General features: G+C 34.8%; 4 protein-coding genes across 5 annotated transcripts; 3 read left to right on the top strand and 1 right to left on the bottom strand.

Moving 5' to 3' along the window:
- Positions 1-339: 339 nt before the first annotated feature.
- On the top strand, positions 340-1,903 carry LOC115452641. The gene is made up of 2 exons (XM_037437285.1): positions 340-811; positions 1,385-1,903. The coding sequence occupies exons 1-2, from the start codon at positions 473-475 to the stop codon at positions 1,778-1,780; spliced, it is 735 nt and encodes a 244-aa protein (XP_037293182.1). The 5' UTR covers positions 340-472; the 3' UTR covers positions 1,781-1,903.
- A 389-nt stretch (positions 1,904-2,292) lies between these two features.
- LOC115452642 lies at positions 2,293-3,630 on the top strand. Of its 2 annotated transcripts, none has more exons than XM_030181221.2 (2): positions 2,293-2,851; positions 3,108-3,630. In XM_030181221.2, exons 1-2 carry the CDS (start codon positions 2,507-2,509, stop codon positions 3,492-3,494), a joined length of 732 nt encoding a protein of 243 aa, XP_030037081.1. In that variant the 5' UTR covers positions 2,293-2,506; the 3' UTR covers positions 3,495-3,630. The 2 variants fall into 2 exon arrangements, with proteins under 2 accessions (XP_030037081.1, XP_030037080.1); XM_030181220.2 differs by having other exon boundaries at positions 2,370-2,851; positions 3,102-3,630.
- Positions 3,631-4,327: 697 nt separating this feature from the next.
- Positions 4,328-6,664, top strand: LOC115452640. Its single transcript, XM_037437102.1, has 2 exons — positions 4,328-4,789; positions 5,363-6,664. Exons 1-2 carry the CDS (start codon positions 4,448-4,450, stop codon positions 5,756-5,758), a joined length of 738 nt encoding a protein of 245 aa, XP_037292999.1. The 5' UTR covers positions 4,328-4,447; the 3' UTR covers positions 5,759-6,664.
- Positions 6,665-6,900: 236 nt separating this feature from the next.
- On the bottom strand, positions 6,901-24,060 carry LOC115452639 (macoilin). Its single transcript, XM_037437101.1, has 13 exons — positions 23,797-24,060; positions 21,576-21,717; positions 20,925-21,051; positions 16,084-16,349; positions 15,584-15,784; positions 15,012-15,234; positions 14,736-14,858; positions 13,992-14,191; positions 13,469-13,602; positions 13,135-13,206; positions 12,765-12,915; positions 11,453-11,663; positions 6,901-11,044 (listed from the first exon to the last, which is right to left on the bottom strand). The coding sequence occupies exons 1-13, from the start codon at positions 23,874-23,876 to the stop codon at positions 10,863-10,865; spliced, it is 2,112 nt and encodes a 703-aa protein (XP_037292998.1). The 5' UTR covers positions 23,877-24,060; the 3' UTR covers positions 6,901-10,862.
- Between the last annotated feature and the right edge of the window lie 593 nt (positions 24,061-24,653).

The following is a 24,653-nucleotide window of genomic DNA, read 5'->3' as shown; positions in this document are numbered from 1 at the left end:
ATCTGAGTGCAAAAAACCGTATTCAACCATAATTTCAAGAGGCGGGAGGCTGCCACTAGTGATTTTTATTCTTCTCATAATATATCTAGGTATTTGCATTTTTTTATTATCATAGGTATGCACATTGCACAGCATACTAAAATTATTATGGAAACCGAATACTTCACGAGTTTATGAAGGCTCTTAGCTTTTACAATCTACTATGAAAATAGTTAGAATTATTATACATATATTTTAATTTATCATATATTTTTAATAGGTAAAAATAAAACCTTATTTCCGTATTTATGATTCAGGAATAGGCGCTACTTGATAAGAGATGGCGCTGTCACTGTAATTTTACTGCTATTGACGTTTTACAACTAATAATCTGTCAAAAGTCAAAACAAAGTGTGGAGTGAGAAATAGAACCGTGATATTTAAGCGAAAACAAAAACAATAACAATTTCATATTCTTTATAAATTATATGCAATGCGTTGGAGTGAGGCGGTGACTTTAGAATTCGTCAAAATTTATCTGAACCACGAATGCTTATGGAACCCTGCACATTCAGGCTACAAATTAAAATATGAACGGGAAAAGGCATACAATGAAATCGTGACTGAGTTTAAAGCATCTACAATGAAAACACTGAGTGTACCTGAAGTTAAGATGAAGATAAAGAACCTGCGAACCACCTATGTGCAGCAAGTACACAAAATACTACAGAAATCTAGTCCGGACTGCATTTATGAGCCATCGCTCGTGTGGTTCAATGAGATGGACCAATGCTTAAAGCACATATCAAGCATTCGACAGACGTCGTCTTGTGTAAGTATTTGATTCAAAGTAAATATTTTAGGGGGGGTGGGGACCGACTAAGCCGTCCCCACACCGGAATTGCATTATGCTCACCCACAGAATTTTGAGGCAACCTAGACCATCAAATCAGCAAGAATAAAGAAGTTTTTTTTTTCCTAGTCTAAGACACGAACCCCTCCCCCTTTCCTACCTGGAAAAATATTCTATCTACACCCATTGCTCTACACCACGGATAGGGAAATAAACAGTATCACCAAAATAACATACTAAACAATATTACACAGTACTATTACAAGTTTACATCTATATTCTGTACATAAAATTCATATAGGTATCCAGTTTTAAGACTGAAAGGTTTTGCATATTGCTTGTTTTAACAAAACTTAGAGCATTCATCATGGTAATTAAGTAATCAGGGCACATTTAATATCCATAGTTTGTTAAATAATAATGGGCCTTAAGACTTAAGTAAATTGCTTTTCATATTTATAAAATTGGACTAGATTAAAGCCATAACTTTGATAGCCAGTATGTAAATAAAAGCAAAGCTATGTAATTCAAACAATTTTTCTTTACTTTCAGAATCAAGAATCATCAGACATAAATTCCAATCAAATGTGGGTAGAGAATGAACTACAAAATTGCAATTCAGAGGAAACCAACACCTTACTACTGCCAACTGATGACGAATATGACCTCACAATTCCAGTATCCAAAATAAAGTTAGAAGGAGACTTACCACTTATAAAGAACCACCAGAAAAAAACAAAAAAAAGAAAATTGCGACATCAGAAAATTATAAAAGATTATTCAACAGATTCTAGCATAGAAAGTATGATAAGTGAAGATGAATTTGATATCTACGGCAAGTTCATAGCTACGCAGTTAAGGAAAATGAACGCACAAAGGGCAATAAGACTGCAGCTTGAAATTCAAAATCTTGTTAGTGAAGCTCGAATAACAGATTTAAACCATTAACAGTATTAGAATTTTATTGTATGTATAATTGTTCTTTTCTGATTATTTTAAGAAGTTACAAATAATTTAGTTGTAGATTATTTCTAAGTAAGTACCAAAGAAGCAATACAATTTTATGGAGTATTTGTGTTTTGCTACCTACTGCTATTATTTTATTTGATAATCAAAGAGTTATACAATGCCTTAGTGTGTATTACAAATATATTGTAAGAAATAATATAGAAACATATTGATTTACACATTATTTGAGAAATATTAGACAGAAAACAAAGCTATCCTACCTACGTGATAACCAGTGATGCATTGCCGCTGTATAATAATATACTCATAGACATAGAAAACGTAATACTATAATGAGGATAAATGAACCGAGTACGGTTTTTAAATCAAAACAAACCAAATTGCATGCTTATTATTTTAGTTTCACTACTTATCATTCGGAAAAAAAAAAATGCACATAGTATTATTAAAATCGTTATCGCGAAATATAAAAGTACTTGGTACATATTTTTTAGCTTTTGAGACTAAACTGTATGATTTAAATATTGGTGCTTAATTAAATATATATCCGCTGATCTATGTTTCCCGAAATTCCTCTTCGCTGTCACTTGTCAAAAATGACATTTACTCTACGAATATCTTCGCGAATTTTATTTAATGTCAACAAACAAATATATTAATGAACACATAAAACTTCATATTAGAATATTTCACGATTACTGAAGAATGAGGTGGGGTGAAGAACAAACATATCAATTCGTTAAAATTTACTTAAAACACGTACACTTGTGGGACTCGAAACATGAAAAATACAAAGCGAAAAACTCTAGGATGAAATCATATAAAGAAATGATATCAGAGTTTAAGGATGCAACTGGTATACAGTTAAATGTGGTTGAACTTAAAATTAAAATTAAGAACCTGAGGTCCACTTACAAACAGGAATTGACTAAGATTAAACGGAGGTCTAGCCCCGATTGCACATTCAAATCTAGTTTGAAATGGTTCGCGTTGTGGCACAAACATTTTGCTAGCACTGCGAGGGATGAGACCGACGTTTCCTATGACGACGTGAGTTGTACATATATTTGAAAATACTAGCAGCAACTATGCATTGAAAAACCTGCGACCCGTACATTTTTAATCATTAAACAAAACTAGGATACTTATCTGTGTTTGGCAAGATTGTATTTCACTCTTAAAACTTATTCAATAAAATTTTCGCTGCCCTTGTTTTGATCTCAGTTCTGGTTTTTACAAAATTTATTGATAAAAATAAAATAATTTTGCAACATACTTAATGTTTATCTTTTTATTTCAGCAACAGGATCCCATAGAAGATGCATCAGAGGTGTGGGTCTCACAGTCAAACAATATTGCCATAACTATAGACCCCATTGAAGATAATGATGATTACAACATCATACCTAAAGTGGAACCCATAAATGCATATGAACATGAAAACTCAAGTCACTGTAAAATGAAGAAGAAAAAATTACAACTACGAAGCCCTAGTGTTGAATTCTCAGATAGAACTTTTAGAGGTAGTATGGACTCATCAGATTTAGCAAAAGAAGATGAGTTTGAAATATATGGAAAGTACATTGCCTCTCAACTGAGAAGAATGGAGTTGCAGAAGGCTTTAAGAGTCCAACTCGAAATTCAAAGCCTTGTGAGCGAAGCTAGGATTTCAGATTTGACAAATAAACATTAGTGTAGTGTGTTCAAATAATGACAATTTTGTTATAAGGTTTAAATAATGTGGCTTGGTATTATTTTATCATAAAATTTTATTATTTATTTGCATGTAAATATTAGAAATAAATTATTTCTCATCTCATTGTCTTGAATTATGATTTTTTTTACCCTGGCTATAATAGTAATTTAGATAGATAATTTTATGTAAAATAAATACACATATACACACATATTTGCTTATTTTACTCAATGCATTTTTATTACATCTAAAGCTAGAGGTTCGAAGCTAAACTCAAGAAAAAATATTCAATTTGTATGAAGAATGTTGGATCTAGACAGAAATTAATCTGCCATGAATGCTATAGTATCGCTGAAAAATCAATACCTATGTATACCTAAGTTTTGTGATATTCTTTATGCCCAACACAGAATCCAAGATTTTTCTGATATGGTGGAAGATTATGGGCAGTAGAAATAATGTAACATTATGTGATCAAATTGTTCCATTACCAGCCTATAAGGAAAAAATAGTCTAGAAAATTGGAAGATCTGTGTGAGACCATCAGGCATCAGAAATATTTGCATGAAATGAAAATATTCTTTTATATCTTTATATTGCAATGATGAATAAAATGGTTATTGCGAATAAATAAAATATATAACTTCCGATTAAATGGTAAAAAAGAATACATGTGTCCAGACTTGGCAGCACGGTCTTTGACCTTAGTCGATACCCTATGGAAGGAAAATTTTAACTGTCAATTTCTATTGCAGATAATAAATAATGACGAGGCTGTATGAGCTAGAACCCTTTGCTTTTCCAATATAAAGGAACAAATATATTTACAAAAAAAACTATTGTAAATATTGAAATGTCAGTCCACTGTCAAACATACGCAATAAAACAAAAGTACATTCAAAGGGTTTTTAAATTTATAAACAAACATAAATATTCAATGTTTTTAAACAATGAAGTGGAGTGAAGATCAAACATACCAATTTGTTAAAACTTACCTGAAACATGTACACTTGTGGAATACAAAACATCCAGATTACAAGGCCATGAATTTAAGAATGAAATCTTATCGAGATATTATAAATGAATTTAGGGAAACAACCGGAATAAATCTAAACATGGTTGAATTGAAAATCAAAATAAAGAACCTGAGGTCCACTTATACACAGGAACTAGCTAAAATTAAAAGGCGATCGAGCCCTGAATGCACCTTCAGGTCCAGTTTGAAATGGTTTACATTGTGGCACAAACGTTTTGCAAACATTAGAAAAGATGAAATTGAAACTTCTTACGATGTAAGTAGCGACTACATTCAAGACAGATTATTATAATCTATAATTCTTAAATCGTCATTTCATTAGTTATTAGAAAAATACAATCTAGAATTATTAGATGTTACTTACAAGAATTGCTTAGCTCTTGATGCCTGTGATATAAGACCAAGTACAGTAGAGCATCAAATATCCGAATTAATTTGGGGACATGTTTGTTTATAATATGAATCCTGTATATCAGTGTGGTAAGAAGGAAATTAAGTAGAGATAGCGTAATGAATAAAATATGTTGTTTTATTAATATTTAAGTGTAGAACTCCTTAATTTTGTCTTTGAAACAAATCTAGCTATTCAGTTAATTAATATTCAGATAATCTACATTCTATTAGAAATTATTAGAATTAGTAAACAGAATTCTTGTGTAGGATGTTAAAAATGCTTTATATTAATAAAAATAATAAAATTTTCATTTATATACATACTTACATTGCTCTATATAATTTAGTATATAGAGTTTGCCAACTTAGTACAGTGGAAATATTAAAGAAACACATTCCATTACAATGTGAAAATATTCTTTTTTTATTATTTCAGCAACAAGATCCTATAGAAGAGTCATCAGAAGTTTGGGTCTCTCACACAAACAATTTAGACTCAAATATAGACCCATTCCAAGACAATGAAGATTACAATAGCATTGTATTAAAAGTTGAGCCAAATGATTTTTACAAAATAGAAAACTCTAATCAGTGTAAAGTTAAAAAGAAAAAAGCAAAACTACGGAGTCCTAGTGTGGAATTCTCAGATAGAACTTTTAGGGGTAGTATGGACTCATCAGATTTAGCAAAAGAGGATGAATTTGATATTTATGGAAAGTATATTGCGTCTCAATTGAGGAAAATGGATGTGCAAAAGGCTTTAAGAGTACAACTTGAAATTCAGAGTCTTGTGAGCGAAGCAAGAATATTAGATTTAACAAACAAACATTAAGAGGGCTTAGTGTGTACAATGTGTTAATTTTTAACTGTTATACAGTTCAATTAAAATTTAGGTAAATTAATAAGTCATACAAGTCTATTGTGTGCAGTACAGAAATTAGTTTTAACAAATAGGTTAGAAGTGGTTGAGCATGTAAATAGCCCAACCATTGGAAAGGAAGAGAAAGGCCAAGGAACAGCAAGGACGAGCAAGCAACACCTATGATGTACCTTCAAGGAAGACAGGAGGTATTAGGTACTGCAAAAAACTACTTATTAATCTTGCAGATGATATGATGAGTGGCTTTGGGATCCCAGAAGATGCTCCAGATGCCTTCCATGGGCTATACGGCAGAACAAGTATCGGAAAAGGAGTAAAATTTAAGAACAGAACTAGAAGTAATAAGGATATTAAGAGGATGAATGGCATTGTATAATATTATTGGAAGATTGACAGCAATGGCTCTTAAGTAAACTATCAGATCTGAAAAAATTACAGACATTCAGATTTTAGCATTTTGTTATCTAGGTCCTGTTTACTACCAAACCCATTTAATTCAAAAGTTAATAAACGAAAGACACTTCCTTAACAATCATTTACTAACTCTTTTTAATCAGTTTTAGTAGTTAACAGTACCTACATAATCAAATGTTAAACAAGTGAATATTGCTATTTTTTTTAGATACAATAGTTTACTTGAAGGCATGGAGCTGTATGCTTGTTTGTAATAAAAGGAGCATAATGGCCAGTATGCGGTTTGAATAGACAGCATCTCTTAACTAACATACAAAGATCAATTGAATAATCTTACGCAGATCTTTCAATGGATGTTAAGGAGATACCAAGGAACCCAACCAATAGTAGAATGTTGTGTATAATTCTAATTTTATTGTCAATAAAACCAGAATAAGTATTTAATTTGCTTTCTGTTTATTTCAATCTTAATCCTTATTAATCATCTAAGTGTATGTTACTTTTTACCACCACTTCTTCATTGTCAACATGAGTATAACACAATATATGTAAACATTTGTTGACAACTATTAAAAGTTGTTAAAAACGTGCATAAATTTATTGACTCTCACTAAAGTCTAGATTAACGGTAGAGGTCTACATAGTAGGTTCTATATAGGGATACAAAAGAAAACAAAATGCAGGTCTGATTTTTTTATTGCTGTAACAGCATCTGTTTATAATACAAACAAATATTATCGCTTACATTTCGCTAGTGAGAATTCAAATCGTTCTGTACCATTGTTACTACAACATCATTCTCATGAGCAAACATCGACTAATTTTATCGATATCGATGGCTACCGAACATCAATAAAATGTCAACGTCGCTATAATTTTGACACATTTTCATGGAAAAATACATGTAATGCAGACGCCGAGAAAAAAATGCATCTAAAGCTAAATTAAGTACTTTTTTACGATAATTCCACATTTTGAACCTTTAAAACGGGAAGTTACACTTCGAAGGCAGTGCAGTCGGGTGTTAACAACTTAACATTCTAAAAACTTAGGTCATAAGCGACTTGGGTCGATTTACACCGCATGTGATGTCTCACTCTATTTATTATGCAGATCTGGGTTATTCGAAATTCTATTTTAAGGTAATAAAACTAAAGTTTTAATCTAACTTATCGATAAACACTTTCAAAATTTTACTTATACGAAACAAAGGAGATACAAAATATACAACCCTAATGTACTTTAGTGATGTGACCAGACTAGTGTTGTGCCACTAACGACGGTGTAACATCGACCTTAGTCAAGACTAGAGTAAACTTGTCACAATCTCAAAAAATAATACAAATAACTATACAACCTGATGTTTGAATCCAATGTGCGTATGGCCGTCATTATCGCTGTGTCGTATGTGTGGCCCAATATTTTCTACATGTATTTGACAGACTAGAGAATAATCGGTTTAGGCAGTGGATTTGTAAAAAAACTTAAGCACCATAGAAGTAAAGGTACAACTAAATTGAAACATGAAATTGTTTAAAGTCTGATACCATTCTTACAAAATGCTATTATTTAAATAATATTAATATACTGTAGGAAAATCATACAGTCTGCCAAACACAATAAAGAAATAGGAATTAATTGAATTTTATGAAACACCAGATAAAATACAGCAGCGACAAAGACCTTTACTTTATTCCCCTCCATTCGAACCTCCTCGTTTAAGCCTACTTAATCTTAAAACCAATGCGATGCGCACTCCTAGACAATTTCTCTATAGATAAAAAAAATGATAATTATTGTAAATGCAACGGCAATATGAATAAGAAATAATGGAAGCTAAATGTATGAGGAAGTGCGTTATTTTGTGAGCAGAGGATACTGGGATGATTTATCGATATCGATAGATATATGGCATGTACTGGTGTCAAAAAAGAACAGAAATTTAAATGTAAACTTTATAAATTATAGTGTAATGTCTGATTTTGTAACACTGATCTCTATTTATATCTGTGAATTATTTTATTCTCTAAGTTGGGATAAAATATACCAAAGTATGTATTTAAATTAAATATATTCGCCGCAAAATGAACTAAGGTGTAATTTTTTTAAATATATTTATCGATATCGATATTTATCCATATCCATTTGAAGTAACACAACACTTAGGGAAAATAATTTTGTGACATTATAAACACTCCGAAAATCCAGAGGTTATTTTAAAGTCGCGTATAAATAATACATCACAATGTCATGGCTTTACAACTCACGGCTTTCATTCTGTGATTTGAACAGAGCAAAGGAAATATACTTGTTGTGACAAAAATATAAAACCCAGATTAAATTTAAACTTTACAAAAAACATATAGTGGAAGGCAACAATTTTCATAAAAAAAAACATGTCTTTCGGTTCTAAACCATTTAACGGAAATAAGAAACAGAAAAAACATGAAAAATACTGTAAAGAATATGAATTAACTTTTAAATTTTCGCTGTACATCAATTTGACTTCACACATGCATATTCACAGAACGAAAGCGCCGTTGCATGTCAAATGTACTACCACCGCGACACAATTTAAATTTTTAACAAGAAAAACAATATGACGTCACGACGCGAAGAACAGCCGCGCGCGACGCCACGAGCAAATTCAATTTTGGACTAAAAACGTCAATAAAAACTACACTTACACGAGGAAGAAGACTCAATTCAGATCTTAGTTTGTACAATTTATATCACATAAATTTAAAAGAACACGTATTAATGACTGCAGCAGCGATCTACGTGGGCTGTCCGTTTATCAATAATTTTAAATTATTTACGCAGAGATCAATGGACAGCCCTAAATTTTGGACAGTTTGTGAAGTCAATTAGAGACTATATGGATGTATTTTATCGATATTGAGAAAATCTCGTTTTGGGTCTTGAACATCGATGTGGAGTCAACAATGTGTTTAAAAATTACGAAGACAAATTATGTTATATCTCAGAAATAGTGATGTATTATAAGATTATTTTGACATCGATAAAATCATGCACAAAGTCCTTTTAGTTACGTTCGTTTTTCCGTAAATTCTCTTTTGAAATTCTTGCCGGCAAGAGATCTCGGGCCTTCGCCGTTCGTCTATCTACACTTAGGCGCACAAAGGCACGCGAATTTACTACAAAAGATTAGGTACATTTTTAAATTCATTACTAACGAGGTCAAAGGTACCATGTTGTGAAATTCAAATTTGTCCTTTATGAAAAAATAAACGCTCTGTTTGACGTATGTACGTTACACGGTTACAAAACTAATACACTCATTTTTTTTTATTTAATCAGTATCGTTCCGTTTTGTTGCTACCGATGTTTGTATGGACATTTTGCGAGGGCGGACGCGTTATAATTATAATCGAAAATATCGAAACGTCGTATCTCATTATTATGCAATTCTCACATCGGAGTCCGACGTCCACTCGCACATAAAAATAATTTAACTAACGTAATAAATTAACAAGAACACATTGAATGTTAACTTTATCAATTACTGATTAGAAAAAGATAAACAAGAAAAAAAAAAACAAATTGAGATCAATTAAAACGCCCATACAAAAACCAGTACGAGGTTTGCGTCGAGAACACGATTTTTTACTGAAGTTTGGTCACTAAGCGACTACTCGATATAAGGGAGGGCACAATGTTATCGATTATTTGTTTTTAAAAACATCGATATCGCATCGACATAGGTTTATCCTATCACCATCCAAAAATTATATAATCCAAGTGTAAAATTACTCTGTTAGTTGGTTTTCGTTATTTATCGATATGTATAAAAGAAAACCGTGGGGAGTAAGAGTTAAAGACCTAAACTTAAACTGAAGCTATCTCTGTAAATAAATTATACAGTTATACAATATTATTGGAAATTTAATTAAATCGGTGAGTACACACTAAAGAAGTATTTGGGAGATCTATAAAAAATACTGGCCCTATGAAAAATACGAGTACATAATATTGAAATCATATAATTATGTATGTATATTTTTAAATATCAACTTCAATAACACAATATTTCATTCATAAAGATGCAGAAAAATATTAATGAATGAATTATCAATCATGTATATTAGCTTATTTTTATTATGTACAGGCCAGGACGATTTATTCGGATGGCAATACAATTTCAATTATACAGGATATAAAAAATAAGTTTTACAATTTACTATAACCGTAACATCAAGTAGATTGGTAAAACCACCGTAATGTATCAATAAAATTGCTGCTACGCTTATGCTAAATGTTTTTAGGAATTTGTATACTTCACCACTTTTGTGCTGTTACTATCATATTTCGACGTTCTCCTAATCATTAATAATACTAGTGATGTAGCATTAGGAGGGAACCGGGGGCGATGTCCCAACCAGCCCATGAAATGAAGGGCGGCGCGTTCTGTAATTTTTTTAGGCTCCAGGCGGTAATGACCCACGTTACACCACTGTATAATATCGATATTATGGATAGATATTATGAACACTGCTACACTTTCTCATAAATCGTCATTACCAAAACTATCCTGTTGAAGAGGCAGATAAACCGATAGTGTCGCTTAGTGACCGCGCAACTGTATCGATGTTTAGCGTGTTCTAACCTGTGTGGCGGTTGTTCAGGCGTCGGAGCAGAGCTGCTTGGGCGTGTAGACGGACGCGTTGGGGTCGAGCGGGGAGCCGTCCGCGAGCCGCAGCTTCGACACCGCACCGCTCACCGCCGTCACGAACTCTGTCGGCATCACCGCCAACATCTGCGCCTTCAGCTCTTCGATTTCTTTCTCTTGTCGCGATATTACACCTGGAGATAATTTATCGACGTTTTGAGTTCAGGTTTACGTTGATTGAAATATTTGTTAATCAAGGTTAAACTATTAGTATAGTATTAAACAAATAGTAGAATTATATTTGTTAGTTTGCACACATCGGCTGACCTTGGAACGGGCTTCGTCTTACCGTAATCTGTCTACACGGAATATTCGTACTAACGTTGTCAATAAAGGATCCTAATAGCTTTTTTAAATCCATTGCGAAAATGGGCCAATCGGGATAAAGATTTTATACATCGTTACAAGTTACTTGTTGTGATTGGTTTATTCTAATAATCGGATCAAGTTGAGATTGCGATCGTTTATTGAAAATGGCCGATAGTATATATGGTAAAAACTATCGAGCAGGAAATATATTGGTGTCTTGCTAGAGGACGTACCTTCCTGCAGGTGCATCTTGCGCTTGGCGTCGCCGAGAGCAGACAGCAGGTCGAGCTTGACGCGCGTCTCGGCCGACAGCGAGCGCTCCAGGTGCGTGGCGCGCTCCTGCAGCGCCTGCCAGCCCGCGCCCACACCCGCCGCCGAGCCCCCCACGGGGCCCACGCTCGGCTCCTCCTGCCGCGCCTCCTGGCGCGCTTCCAGCGTGCGGACCTGGCATTATTGGACTATTAAGATATCGTGTGGACGATAAATTTTATTCCTTATTATTAGATTATTAGATAAATAGAGGCACAAGTGGGGAGTATACTAGTGATCGATTGGTTTTACGTTGAACGCGTCGAAGTTTCATGCGATTTGTTAGTCGATAGCTCGTTGTCTATTGGTTTACATGACCCATGTGGCTCCTTCACACTTTTGTTAAATTTGTACATACCAGTGGCGAAGCGTCCATACAAGCCGATTCCTACCGGGTTACCTTTTGCAAATTGGTAAAAAATAATAAAAGAATAACATAAAAATAGAACTAGAATTATAATAGTATATTCAAACAAGTCGTCTTATACTTATTCAATTAAATCAATACGTCAACTAGTTATCGTTATCGGTAGTTCATATAAATTCGTTAATTTGTAACTCGCGCGCAATGCTCGCGCCTTATAATGTTCGAAGTAAACCCGGCGGCGAATATCTTCCATCGCGATATTTTTGTCTCTTTCACACGCAGCGCGGTGTCTTTGTCTAATCTTTTGGAAGTGACGTAAAAATACATGTGTGCGTGCGTGTAAGTGTACTTCAGGGTAACCCGAGAATTTGCGGCTTCATGTTGAGCCATTGGCGCGAAATATTTTAAATAATTTAGAATGTATAATCACTGTTTGTGTATAGTGTGCGTTATTAATTCTTGTTGGACTCTTTTAGGGACTCCTATGTTCAAAATATGTGAATTATTTTGTAAATTTAGAGACTATGTTAGAAGGAAAATACTAAGTATTATATTTTACTGATTTTAATTTATTGTGAATAGCGGATTATATGTTAACTGTAGGAAAAAATATTTCCTCGGGTTTCCTTTTGAAAAACGCTGTCTGGTTTCCACCACTGTTTAAATGTTGCTCATGACTTGTACAATTTACTTTACCGTGAAATATGAATAATCATTGAAGGATTATTTCGCAAATATAGAATAAGAATGGTTAGTAGTATATAATATTAATTGCAACACCTTTGAAATTTATTAAGGATTGAATAATTTTGGTTTAGTTGTTTTTGTAGGGTTATGGTAGCAAAAAGCTAAATGTGTGTGGTGAGCACCTGGTCGGCGGCGCGGTGCAGGTCGGCGCGCAGCAGCGTGAGCGCGTCGGTGGCGCGCGCCAGGTCGCGCCGCAGCGCCGCCGCCTCGCTCTCCGCGCGCTGCAGCGCCGCGCGGCACCACTCGCTCTCGCACTCCGCGCTGCAACACACGCTACGAACAAAACATTCATTTTAGTACTTTTACTATAATTACAAATTGTTATAATTACACAGTCACAAATTAATGCCATTTCATCTCAGTTGCTGATTAAAAACCGCATGAATAACATTATTTCGCTTTTAATATTTATTATATTTTTTTAATATTTATTATATTTTTTTAAATATTTGGTTCTATGTTAATATTGTTGTATACGTATGTTGGTCGCACCTGTTGGTGCGCGGCGCGGGGCGCGTGCGCGCGGGCTCGGCGGAGGGACGCGCGCCGCGCCAAGACGATGCTCTGTGGACAGGTAGGCACAACGGTATTAATTATATCGCTGGTTCACTACTATAAGGTCCTGTTATCTTTATTTATTGGAAAAATTAGATTCAAAATATTCATGTTTGAAATTGGTATTGAATTGAGTGCAAATGGTAGTGAAGCGCTTCGAGTGACAAGAAGCAATGTTTGGAGAAGTACGAAGCATGCCAGAAGAGGTTGTCAAAGAGGAACTAGAGCGGTAGTGTGAGTATGGCGAGGTGGCGCGAGTCGTGGCGCGTACTTGTGCTGGTGGTGCTGGCGGCGCTGGCGCTCGGCGGCGGCGAGCGCGCGGCGCGCGTCGTGCTCGGCGGAGCGCGCCGCCGCCAGCTCCGCGCGCACGCGCCGCAGCTCCTCCGCGCACGACCGCATCGACCGCTGCACACACAAATAATGTGCGAACTTAACTGGGGCTCCGGCCAGTTTCCAACCAAAAAACTTATAAATATAGATGTGTAAGAATTCACAATATTACGAAATTATTGTTTTACATATTATAAGGCAATTTTGTTCAGATTATTATTATACAAACCTTCTAAATTTAAAACCCTTAGTTTTATGTAAAAAAAATATTTATATTATTTAAAGTGGCATAAAACTAATAGTAAAAAACCAAGAAATAATTTCATGTTTAGTCATTTAATAAAGTCTTATAAAACGTGTAAACCTACAACTAACTAAAAAAAATATATTGATTACTATCAAAAATAACATAACCGATTAAATACTATAAAAATTATAGTTATATTAAAAAACGAACGACTCACCAATTCTCGTTCCCTCTCGCGCTCTTTCTCTTTTTCTTTTTCCTTTTCTCGTTCTCTCGTTTCCCTCTCTTTTTCTCGTTCTCTCTCCTTTTCTTTTTCTTTCTCCTTTTCTTTGTCTTTATTGTTATTACACTCTTTACTTTTTACGTTCTCCTTTGTACTTTCTAAATCTTTTTCTTTAACTATTTGTTCTTTAACTGCTGGAAAAAAAATGATATATAATTAACGTTAACCATTTGTACCGTCAGTAACAAATATTTACTCAAGCACAGCAGCTTTTTTTTTATGAATCCCGTTCGGGATTAATGTATAAGGAAAATAATGTATAAGGTTGTGTGAACTCAACCTTATACATTATTTTTACACAGAACTACTGGACATCAACGGCGATAGCCTAGTTGGGAGTGGAACGGACTGCCGAAACGGATATCCGCAGGTTCAAAACCCAAGGAAACGCACCTATGACTTTTCTGAAGTTATGAGTACTCTATGCAAATTATCAATAGCTTTAACGGTGAAGAAAACCATTATATAAATCTAAAAAGTTCTCCCTAAAGAAGGTATAAGTCTGCAAACCTGCACTAGGCCAGCGCGGTGGAATAAGTCCTAAACCCTCTCCATAGTAGCCAAGGCCCATCTCCAATACAGGCTTGGTACTATTATTTATTATGTTCGACATTTCTTTTGTTCTGATCCATTATTATTTTAATTTTATTTTTTAGTAAAATGTAATTTTTGACTTACCATGTTCTGTACTCTTATGACTATCACTGCTCTCCTTATCTTTATCTTTATGTCTGTTCTTTTTTTTCTCTTCTTTAATTGAGTTTGCCTCTTTCTTTTCATATTTTGAAGATTTAGCACCACCTATCAAAGCAAAAATAGACAAACTTTTAAATACAATAACGAAATAAATCCTCAATTGAACAAACTAATATAATATTTCGGCTTGTAAGCCTAGAACCGCCTCAGCTAACTCACAAGTAACCCACTATTACATCGATGCAAGCACTAACAAACCTTTACTGTGGTCATGTTTATGGTCGTCGTCGTCGGCGTGCGCTCCAGGCGCGTTGCCGTTGCTGAGCGCGTGCGCATTTCCTGCGCTGCCCTGGGAACCAGCCGCGGGCTGCGTCTGCGTATGCGCTTGCGTCTGTGTTTGCGTTTGCGCTTGACTCTGTTGTGCCTTTTCTCTTTCCCGCGCTGCCGTTTGCTGCGCTAAATGCTTTTCTAATTTTTCTAACTGTAACAGAAAGTATTTTTTTTTTATATATAAAACGGAATAATGGGATGAGCAAGTCACTTCTTTGATGATAAGCATCGTGACTCATTATGACCCATGATCAGTAAGCACCAGGCAGTATTGTAAATAACTAACATGTGCATTGAACTGATCAGAACTAGCCATCTTGAAAGACCAATTACGTATCATAACACCTCAAAATCACACTAACTACAATTATGATCATAGACTACGATCGCCTTTACATTCTCATCAACCCTTGGATACTACTGCGTTTTCATGGACAAATCAGCTACACCTGACGTAATTTTTTCACACACAAGCCCTTACAATATATTTGAGTCGTCACCTTGATATGCAGCTGCGTATGCTCATGGCCGCAGTGTCCGTTGAGCTCGGGCTTGCAGCGCCGGCGCACGGAGCCGTTCATGTGGCGCGCCTCCGTGCCAGTGCTCGCGCTTGTGCTCGTGCTTGTGCTCACGCTCGTGCCTCCGCCGCCCGTCTCCGTACTACTGGCGGCCGCTTCTTTACTAGGTGGCTGCTGCTGATTCTAAATTTATGATTAAATGTCATAGTATAGCTTTATGTTTACCACCATAGTTTTAGTATTTTAAAAGCGTGTATTAAAAGCGTATTTTATATACATTCCCTTATTAAACTATTATAGAGACTAAATAACGGCTATTAATATATAAACTGGTAGGTAAATACTGGTAATTTTTTTATACATGAGTATTTCGTTGAAAGCTAGTTATAATTAATGTCCTAAGCATGAACATTTAATTTGACCTGAAAAAAGCAAATCATGAATGCTCATTAGCTTGGTGGTTATTGTAAGTCGGTAGTTACCTGTTCTAGCGCGGACTCGGGCAGCGCGTCGCGCATGAGCTGGAAGTAGAACTCGTTCTGTTTGCGCACGTGGCGCTGCGTGCGCAGGCGCAGGCGGTGCCCCACGTAGGACTTGACGCCGAAGCCGAGCGAGACGGCGGGGAAGCCGACGCAGTGCGCCGCCAGCGGCCGGCACAGCTCGGAGCGCTCGCCGCGCCACGCGCCCTCCACGTACACCACCGCGCAGCAGATCGCCACCGTCGGCAGGCAGATGCCCTTCTCCGCAACTACAACACACAATTTATTATACACTAGGTGTAGCTCGCGGCTTTACCCGCTATAAATATCCCCAAATATCTGTACCGATCGATAGCGCTATACATACGACGTCAGCTGTTTAATCAGATTAAAAAATCTAATTATTTCCTATAGGTGCTAGGTATTGGCATAAAAAGTTGCATATGTGTGCTAAATCTCATATAAACCCGTCCAGCTTTGTCTAAGTTTACTTCTTACACATATACAAATATTTTCACAACATTTTGTATTTATATATAGTAAGAAGTAAGCTAAGACTCTTACTTGTAGAATAGTTAAAACAATTGCTTTATCACTCCAGTATACAATATACATTCATATAAACAGAATGTAAAAAAATAATTTTTAACATTTATATATTTTAGTGCGGAAATTAAGCCGCAAGTAAAAGCCGTGTTTATAGTATATATAATTATGTTCTATATAATAAGATTCTATACATATAAACCTCAGCCACTTCATCTTATATAAACTTATATTATATAATTACTTAGTCTGGCCATAAATACTGTTACACTTAATTATAAAAAAATATTACATTTGAATTTCGAATCTGTCATTTTTATACGATTGTTCATTGTGTTTTCTCATTTTGGCGCCAATACATTGTAAAATATTTTGCGATATTAAAATGGTGTGGGGTGATAAAGAGAACCGAATCGCTGTGATAGCATTACACAAAGTAGGTATGGAGCCAAATGCAATTTTTAAAACTCTCCATACACTTGGTATTAGTAAAATGTTTGTGTACCGGGCTATTAATAGGTACAATGAGACCTCCTCTGTTTGTGACAGAAAAAGATCTGGCCGTCCACGTAGTGTTCGTACGAAAAAGGTGGTCAAAGCAGTAAGGGAAAGAATTCGAAGAAATCCTGTCCGAAAGCAAAAGATTTTATCTCGGGAAATGAAGATAGCACCTAGAACCATGTCGCGTATTTTTAAAAAGATGACTTAGGACTTGCAGCCTATAAGAGACGCACTGGCCATTTCTTAACTGATAATTTAAAGAAGAATAGGGTGGTAAAATCGAAACAACTACTGAAGCGGTACGCAAAGGGAGGTCACAGAAAAATTTTGTTTACGGATGAGAAAATTTTTACAATTGAGCAACATTTTAACAAACAAAATGACCGTATTTATGCTCAAAGCTCTAAGGAAGCTTCCCAATTAGTCGACAGAGTGCAACGTGGACATTATCCGACTTCAGTGATGGTTTGGTGGGGTGTTAGCTATGAAGGAGTGACTGAGCCATATTTTTTGGGAAAAAGGTATCAAAACATCGGCACAAGTGTATCAAGATACCATTCTTGAGAAGGTAGTTAAGCCCCTTAACATCACCATGTTCAATAACCAAGTATGGTCCTTCCAGCAAGACTCGGCGCCGGGTCATAAAGCTCGGTCCACGCAGTCTTGGTTGGAATCGAACGTTTCGGACTTCATCAGAGCTGAAGACTGGCCGTCGTCTAGTCCCGATCTTAATCCGCTGGATTATGATTTGTGGTCAGTTTTAGAGAGTACAGCTTGCTCTAAACGCCATGATAATTTGGAGTCCCTAAAACAATCTATACGATTGGCAGTGAAGAATTTTCCCATGGAAAGAGTGCGTGCTTCTATTGATAACTGGCCTCATCGTTTAAAGGACTGTATTGCAGCCAATGGAGACCACTTCGAATAAGCTTTTTATATTTTTAATTGTTTTATATTTATGTATTAAACTGACACACTGTAAAAGTAATAAATGTTATTTGCAGTTAACAATTTTCTTTTTTCTTTATTACAATATTTATGGCAAGACTAGGTATAATATAAGTTTATAATTTATCGTTTATCGTTTTGAACATTGCATTATTTCAATACTTTTCAAATACCCATAGGAAGGCGTCACGTCTCAAAATTACCATTTTGGAAACAAAGTAGCGCGATGGCAATATTCCAGCGAGATCCAGTGTTGTTGCGCATTTCGCATATTATACATTATCGTACATACCTTCGTTGACGTTTAAAATATAAGAATTCATAAGTATTTTAACAGCACTTAAAATATAACTAAAGATATCCTTAATCAAACGTAAGTTCTTCATTTAAAAAAATACGAATTGTGTATGATGCAAATGCACATATAATCAGATTATTACCTATAGCATCATAGGACCGAAATATGCTCGATGAGCTGTGGCTGCGTGTTGCAATACTGTCTATCTTTTAGAAGACACAACAGCGACCAAATAAGGATTAACTCATTGTTAATCAGTTCTAACTGAAAATCGAATGTGTTGCTGAGCTAATATTCATCATGCACAACAATACTAACTTTATTTGCAAATAGCAACAGTATTATGTTTGTATCACAATCATGAACGTACACAAGGCATAGTTTACTTTTATTTATTTTTTACAAATGATTCTCAAACGATTTTTTATATTTCGCGAACAATTATACAATGATAATTATTTAGGTATAGATTATTTCATCGTGGTCTCCTGGGATCAGCCTGTGACCATCTATAGACCGCATTGTGTCGAGTGGCGAAGGACGATAACTCATCAGGAGTCTGCTTCTCCACTTACCATCAGATGCAGAGGAGTGTAGTTACCACCTTCGTTTTATAAAAAACATCATCACCCAACAAAATTGTCAGATGTTAAATACATGTCAGATGTTTCTTTTGGAAACAATTGGACACCAACAAATCGTTGGTGACATTCTAGATATTTAATGCGTTTGCAATTTCTCCTTTCAAATGTTACAAAACAACGCATTTAACACGTAAACGAATTATACATGGAGCGTGTATAAATAGATTGTAGTAGGTAAATAAACAAATAGCTCGCGAGTGGCCACGCGTTACGTTTATTTTAGGAATGTTCGTCAAACGTTAGGAATATAGCTTTTGCTATACGCCCGAGCAGTGTCAGGGCGATGGCGCGCATTGGCAAGAATTTGTATAACCACCTATATAAGTAGTTGAACAATTTCAAAACTTCAAATCGCCTTAATATTTTTATGTTATTAACCAATAATTGTTTTTTTTTTTTTTTAAATAAAATATTAGCGATTCCTTTACTTCACACAAATAAAAATGTTTCAATTAAACTTAAGTGGAATAGGCGATTTAAAATTTTGATTTTTTTGTAATTACTTTTGTGGCTGACTGTACATAGTATTTTTTTTACTATGCCATGGAATTACTCAATCAGACCTCTTATCGTTTGACTCAATTGCAACCAATGATGAAAATCAGTGTCAGCGATTCGCTAACTTGGCGTCCACTAAACAGTCGAACCGAAATATACACTATGTAACCACGCATAAAGTTCAAATTATGTTTACCGAGCCTAAATAGATTAATAACTGCACGTCCCGGAGACTGTACGGCGATATGTGCCCAAACCAATAAAGATAATGCACACCATCCACTTGTGAATGGTCAACACGGCCAATAGTACCGAACGTGACGTAGCTTCAAGGCCGCGCTGTAATTCTTGTCATTCTGAGTCATCAGCGCGCCTTCTAGGAGCATAACGCGTCTGCGCAACGTGCTTTCGGACACGTTGCAATGGGAATGTGATTTACGTTGAAAAATAGGAATTGTCGTAGGTGATCACCATCGCTTAAGCGACCCAACCAATTAGATTGTTATTTAGATAAAAATGTAGCAAGTGTGATGTGATAGTGTGTGGTCGCTTATTAACTAATATTGGGATTGTCAGTGACTTGCTCAGGGGGACTTTGTCAATCATCTGCAATATATATTATATTTGCGCTAGACAAATTATAAATAAAGAAAAAAAAATCTTTTTTTTACATGTAGAATAAATCAAACCAATTGCTCCCCTGATAGTAAATGCAATTGGCATCTACTGCCCTTATACGTCAGGCAATAGCTTCAAACCCATATCTTTAATATGTCCGAACTTTATAATAATATATGACTATAATAAATTTAGACTAAGAAAACAAAAATATTACATAATAAATTTCGGATCTTGTAATTAGTTTTTATTACTATTTCGATTGTATGAGTATTTCAAACAGCTGTCATATATCGACATAAACAATAAATGAGTTCATTTTAAATGCACTAATTTCTATTATTTTTGTTACAAAATGGTTAATTTTTAGTATTCAACGACATATAGAATATATTACATAGTAATTTTTTTTTTGTTGCATAAATTGCCCAATGATTTCTTATATTTACGCGAATGTTAGACATTGAAATTTGTTAAATTGCCCATTCATTTTCTGATTGTACGTGTTCCAAAAGTGTGCGTGTGTGCGTGTGTACGTGTGTGCGTGCGTGCGTGCATATGTGCGTGTGTGTGTAAATTCGATCAGTATTCGTCAGCGCAGAAGGGTTTGCAGGCTAAAGGAAGCAAAAATTTAACCATACACTTAGTTCAATATTGTTGAAAAAGTTTGTTGCGCTAACTTCTAAATAGGGTCGGATGAGATTAGGGAGACGAAGATCTATTTAAAAAAAGAAATGGAGTGTCGGCCAGAGCATAGAATATAGATTATAGTCAAATAATAACATACTTACATGTGTACCAAACATACTGCACCCACACATATGTACTGGCTGCGAAGAATATGTACTGCAGTGGTATGAAGAAGAAACATATCATGTCTGATGTGAGCGCTATGCAAATGAAGAACATGGAGAACGCCTGTAAAAAAAAATATGTTAGTAATTTATTTTGGTTTCAATATAATTTACTAAGATTTTTTTCCATTTGTAGGATATTGTGAAAGTTAGATATTCGAAGAAACAGTGTTAGAGAGTTTTCCAGGATAAAGGTCCCGGTATATATTTTCCCAGGATAGAATGTAGCCTATGTCCTTCCTATGGTCTCAAACAATCTCCATGAGAAATTTAATCCAAATCCATTGGGTAATTTTTAATGTTATTGCGTTAAGACAGGCAGATGGTTGATGCTCTGCTCTTATTGGTCATAGTGCAATGTTATATAGCCTATAAACTACCTCATTAAATGCGCTATCCAGCACTAAGAATATCTAAATAAAAATGTAGTTTCTGAGATTAGCGCGTTGAACATACAAACAAATTTCACTTTTGTATAACAGTATAGATTAATAAACAACTATTCCAATGTTGGGGATGGATTTTTTCTACTACCAAGAAATTTCTGATATCTTTCTTAAGCATGTAATATCAGCTATTTATACTCACAAGCCCTTGATATTTGAATGAGTCGTAGACTGAACGCAGCATCATCCAGAACGGCCAGAGGAATTCGAATCTGAACTCCAGCATGTAGTCGGCCATCACCACTGTCGCCCACAGCATCACGAATTTCAGGTACAGCATTGAACTGACACAAAAACAATTAAGATAAATGGTGAATTTTTATAGTAATCATAGGCTTGTGACAAGTATTCCAACATAAGCTATTTGTTATCTGAAGGACTCTTTACCCAGGTGTGTAATAGGTGGGTGGCACCTGGGCACATGCTTTCATTGGCGCAACCTGATCACCTATCAAAAAAGTTACGACGAAAAAAGTGTCAAAGGGAAGTCATGAAGCCCTGAGCACATGCATAATGTGGTGAACTTATTTAATTGACAAAGTGTAGTTTGACATTATTTCTAGTACTATTTATGGCAGTGATTACTATATTTAACAGTGCTAATTTCTGTAACATAGTAGTGACACCAATGTGATGTATTTTCAAAGGTATGTGGTAAGTCCAATAAGTGGACCATCAAATTTGGTAAGGTAGTTTCATCCCATAATATAATAAGGGGATGATTTATCACTATGTTTATTACAACTGTATTACCAAATGTTACTTAGGAAGGTACAGCGGTATTATAAAAGTGAGCTTCTTAATTCTTTCGGCACATCAGTTTTTGCAGTGCGAAGGCATAGGATAAAACAGAGTGCTGAGTTAGTATTGAGATGCAAGTTTGTATTTGCTGGCTTTTAGATAAACAAAGCTGAACTACTGAAATACTATGAAATTGCCAACACTATGCTTTCGGTTGCCCTTAGTTCTGTTTATGACCATCATGTTAACAGAGTTTTCTTTCATCTTAAACACATTTCCCTGATTGTAATTACCATTGTGTACATTTCTGGCATAAAAAATGGCTCATAACTTCTTATAATCTGCACAAAAGTTTCTGCATTTGCTAGCAGAAACATATTTAATATCTCAACAAACTTTTTCATTTATAATATAATATGTTGGAATTATTAGTTTTAAATATGTACCTATTGGTACATATTTAAAGCTCAGGTACATATTATAACTCAGTTTTTTTTATTTACCTTTTTCAACACCTCCTAGTGATGTGAACAACCATTTATCAAATATTATAATCATATTAAAAGTAATGTGTATATAAAGTAAGGTAGTTTGGAAGAGGATGATAGAAGACTGAGAAAAAGGATATATTATAAGGTGAATGTGGATGAAAGAGCCTGTAGGGGTACCAACTGCACCAAACCTTCAAATAACAGATATCTGACATTCTGAGTAAAAGACCGGTCAAAAGTACTTTGAAATGGAGGGAATGCATGAAAAGATTGATAAAGGTGGAGGAAGCAAGAGTGTGCCAGAATCTTGCAAAGTGACAGTCCATAGTCTCTGCCTAGCCCTATGGGATAGAAGCGTGATACTATATATGTATGTAAAAGTATTGTACCTCTTGAATATTTTTTTTATAATTCCAACACTTTTCATGATATAGGGTAATTTTTGCCTATTTTCAGCAAATCACTCCTAATAGATTCTGGATAAATTGACCAACTTGTACAGATGTGTTTAGTGAAACTATGTTGGTACATTGTGCCTTCCTTATTTATTATTTATTAACTATAACAGATGAAAGCCTAAGTTATTTAAGTTATATCTTAAAAATATTTTTTTTTTTGATAATTATGTATATTTTTTTAAATATCCATTATTAAATAATACAAACAAAATATTTGCAAGTTTGTTGTATAGTTAAGGTTCTTAATGGTTTTAGTGTGTTATGAATTATCATAAGTTTTACTAATTCAAGTGTGACTTTATAAACATTTTATCTAATAATTATCTTCAAAATACTCAAGTAATTAAACAAACTTAACACTACCAACTACTTGTGCATAAAAACACAAATTCTACCATTGTATACCAAACAAAGAATAAAAGAAAGTACTCGTGAGATAATAATAAGCACGTGAGAAATGGTAGCAAAGAAAAGCGTAATAAAAAACATATGTAAATCGGCGTTTTTTAACTTTCCACCGCCAGTGCGATGTGACAAACAGATGTTACACACTACCCACATACAAATACCATTTCACTAATTATTCATGTGGTTTCTCACAGAATTACGAGCCGCACACCGGCTCCTCGGTATCTATATACCTTCGGTACGACTACAAACGATTCCAACTCACTTTCCATACATCCCTTCGGTAATTTTGGTGCGCTTTAAAGGCCGCCGCATCTTCCCAGCATCGGCATTTCGCCGCTTCATATTTTTACATCCACGCTTTGAATCACTATTTCAGGCGCTCGTTTCACAACACCAATTTACAAGGAAACATTTAAAACAACAATGATCCTCAAAATAGTGTCTTTTGTTGTCAATCAGCCTATGTCCAATTTACGAGGGAGATGGGTGAAATATCGGCAGCTTTTTTTGCGTTCACTCAGGTCTAATGTTGCCACGTAATAATAACAAATACTACTAAATAACAATTATTATTTCTCTTATAATTTCTGTATGGTCTAACATGGATTCTATTATTAAATAGATCATATTTAAAAATATTTTTCAGTCTACAATAATTATTTTTAGTAATTACTACATTGGTTGGGCATTAAAATTATTTAGTTTGCCAATACTTAAATGTTCAATCCGGGATCAGTCAAATCAATGACCTTGAATTGATTGAGGACCGATCGATGGTGCAATGTATGCATTGATATATCTTATTTTAAACACTGATACCAAAATAAAATAATAATCTTCATCAGAGTTCGCTTAATTGAACTGAATTACTTTGTTATTTTATTATATAGTAGAAGGTATAAAACTTAGTTCGAACGCACCCGTATAATCGACTTACAATTACTTGTATTTTGTATTATCTTCAAAATAACGATAGAAATTAAACGATACATGGATAAATTTGTTCCGGCCTAGTGAAATTTATTGTTTTAATCTCAGAACAATGACGATGCATGTAAATTTTAATTCGCCATTATGACGAGGCTGCATGGTTTAGGACACATTGCCTTCCCAATAAAA

The sequence above is a fragment of the Manduca sexta genome, chromosome 10 (genome assembly GCF_014839805.1).
Source record: "Manduca sexta isolate Smith_Timp_Sample1 chromosome 10, JHU_Msex_v1.0, whole genome shotgun sequence".
Lineage (NCBI taxonomy): Eukaryota > Metazoa > Arthropoda > Insecta > Lepidoptera > Sphingidae > Manduca > Manduca sexta.
This window is presented reverse-complemented; position numbering and strand designations above follow the sequence as displayed.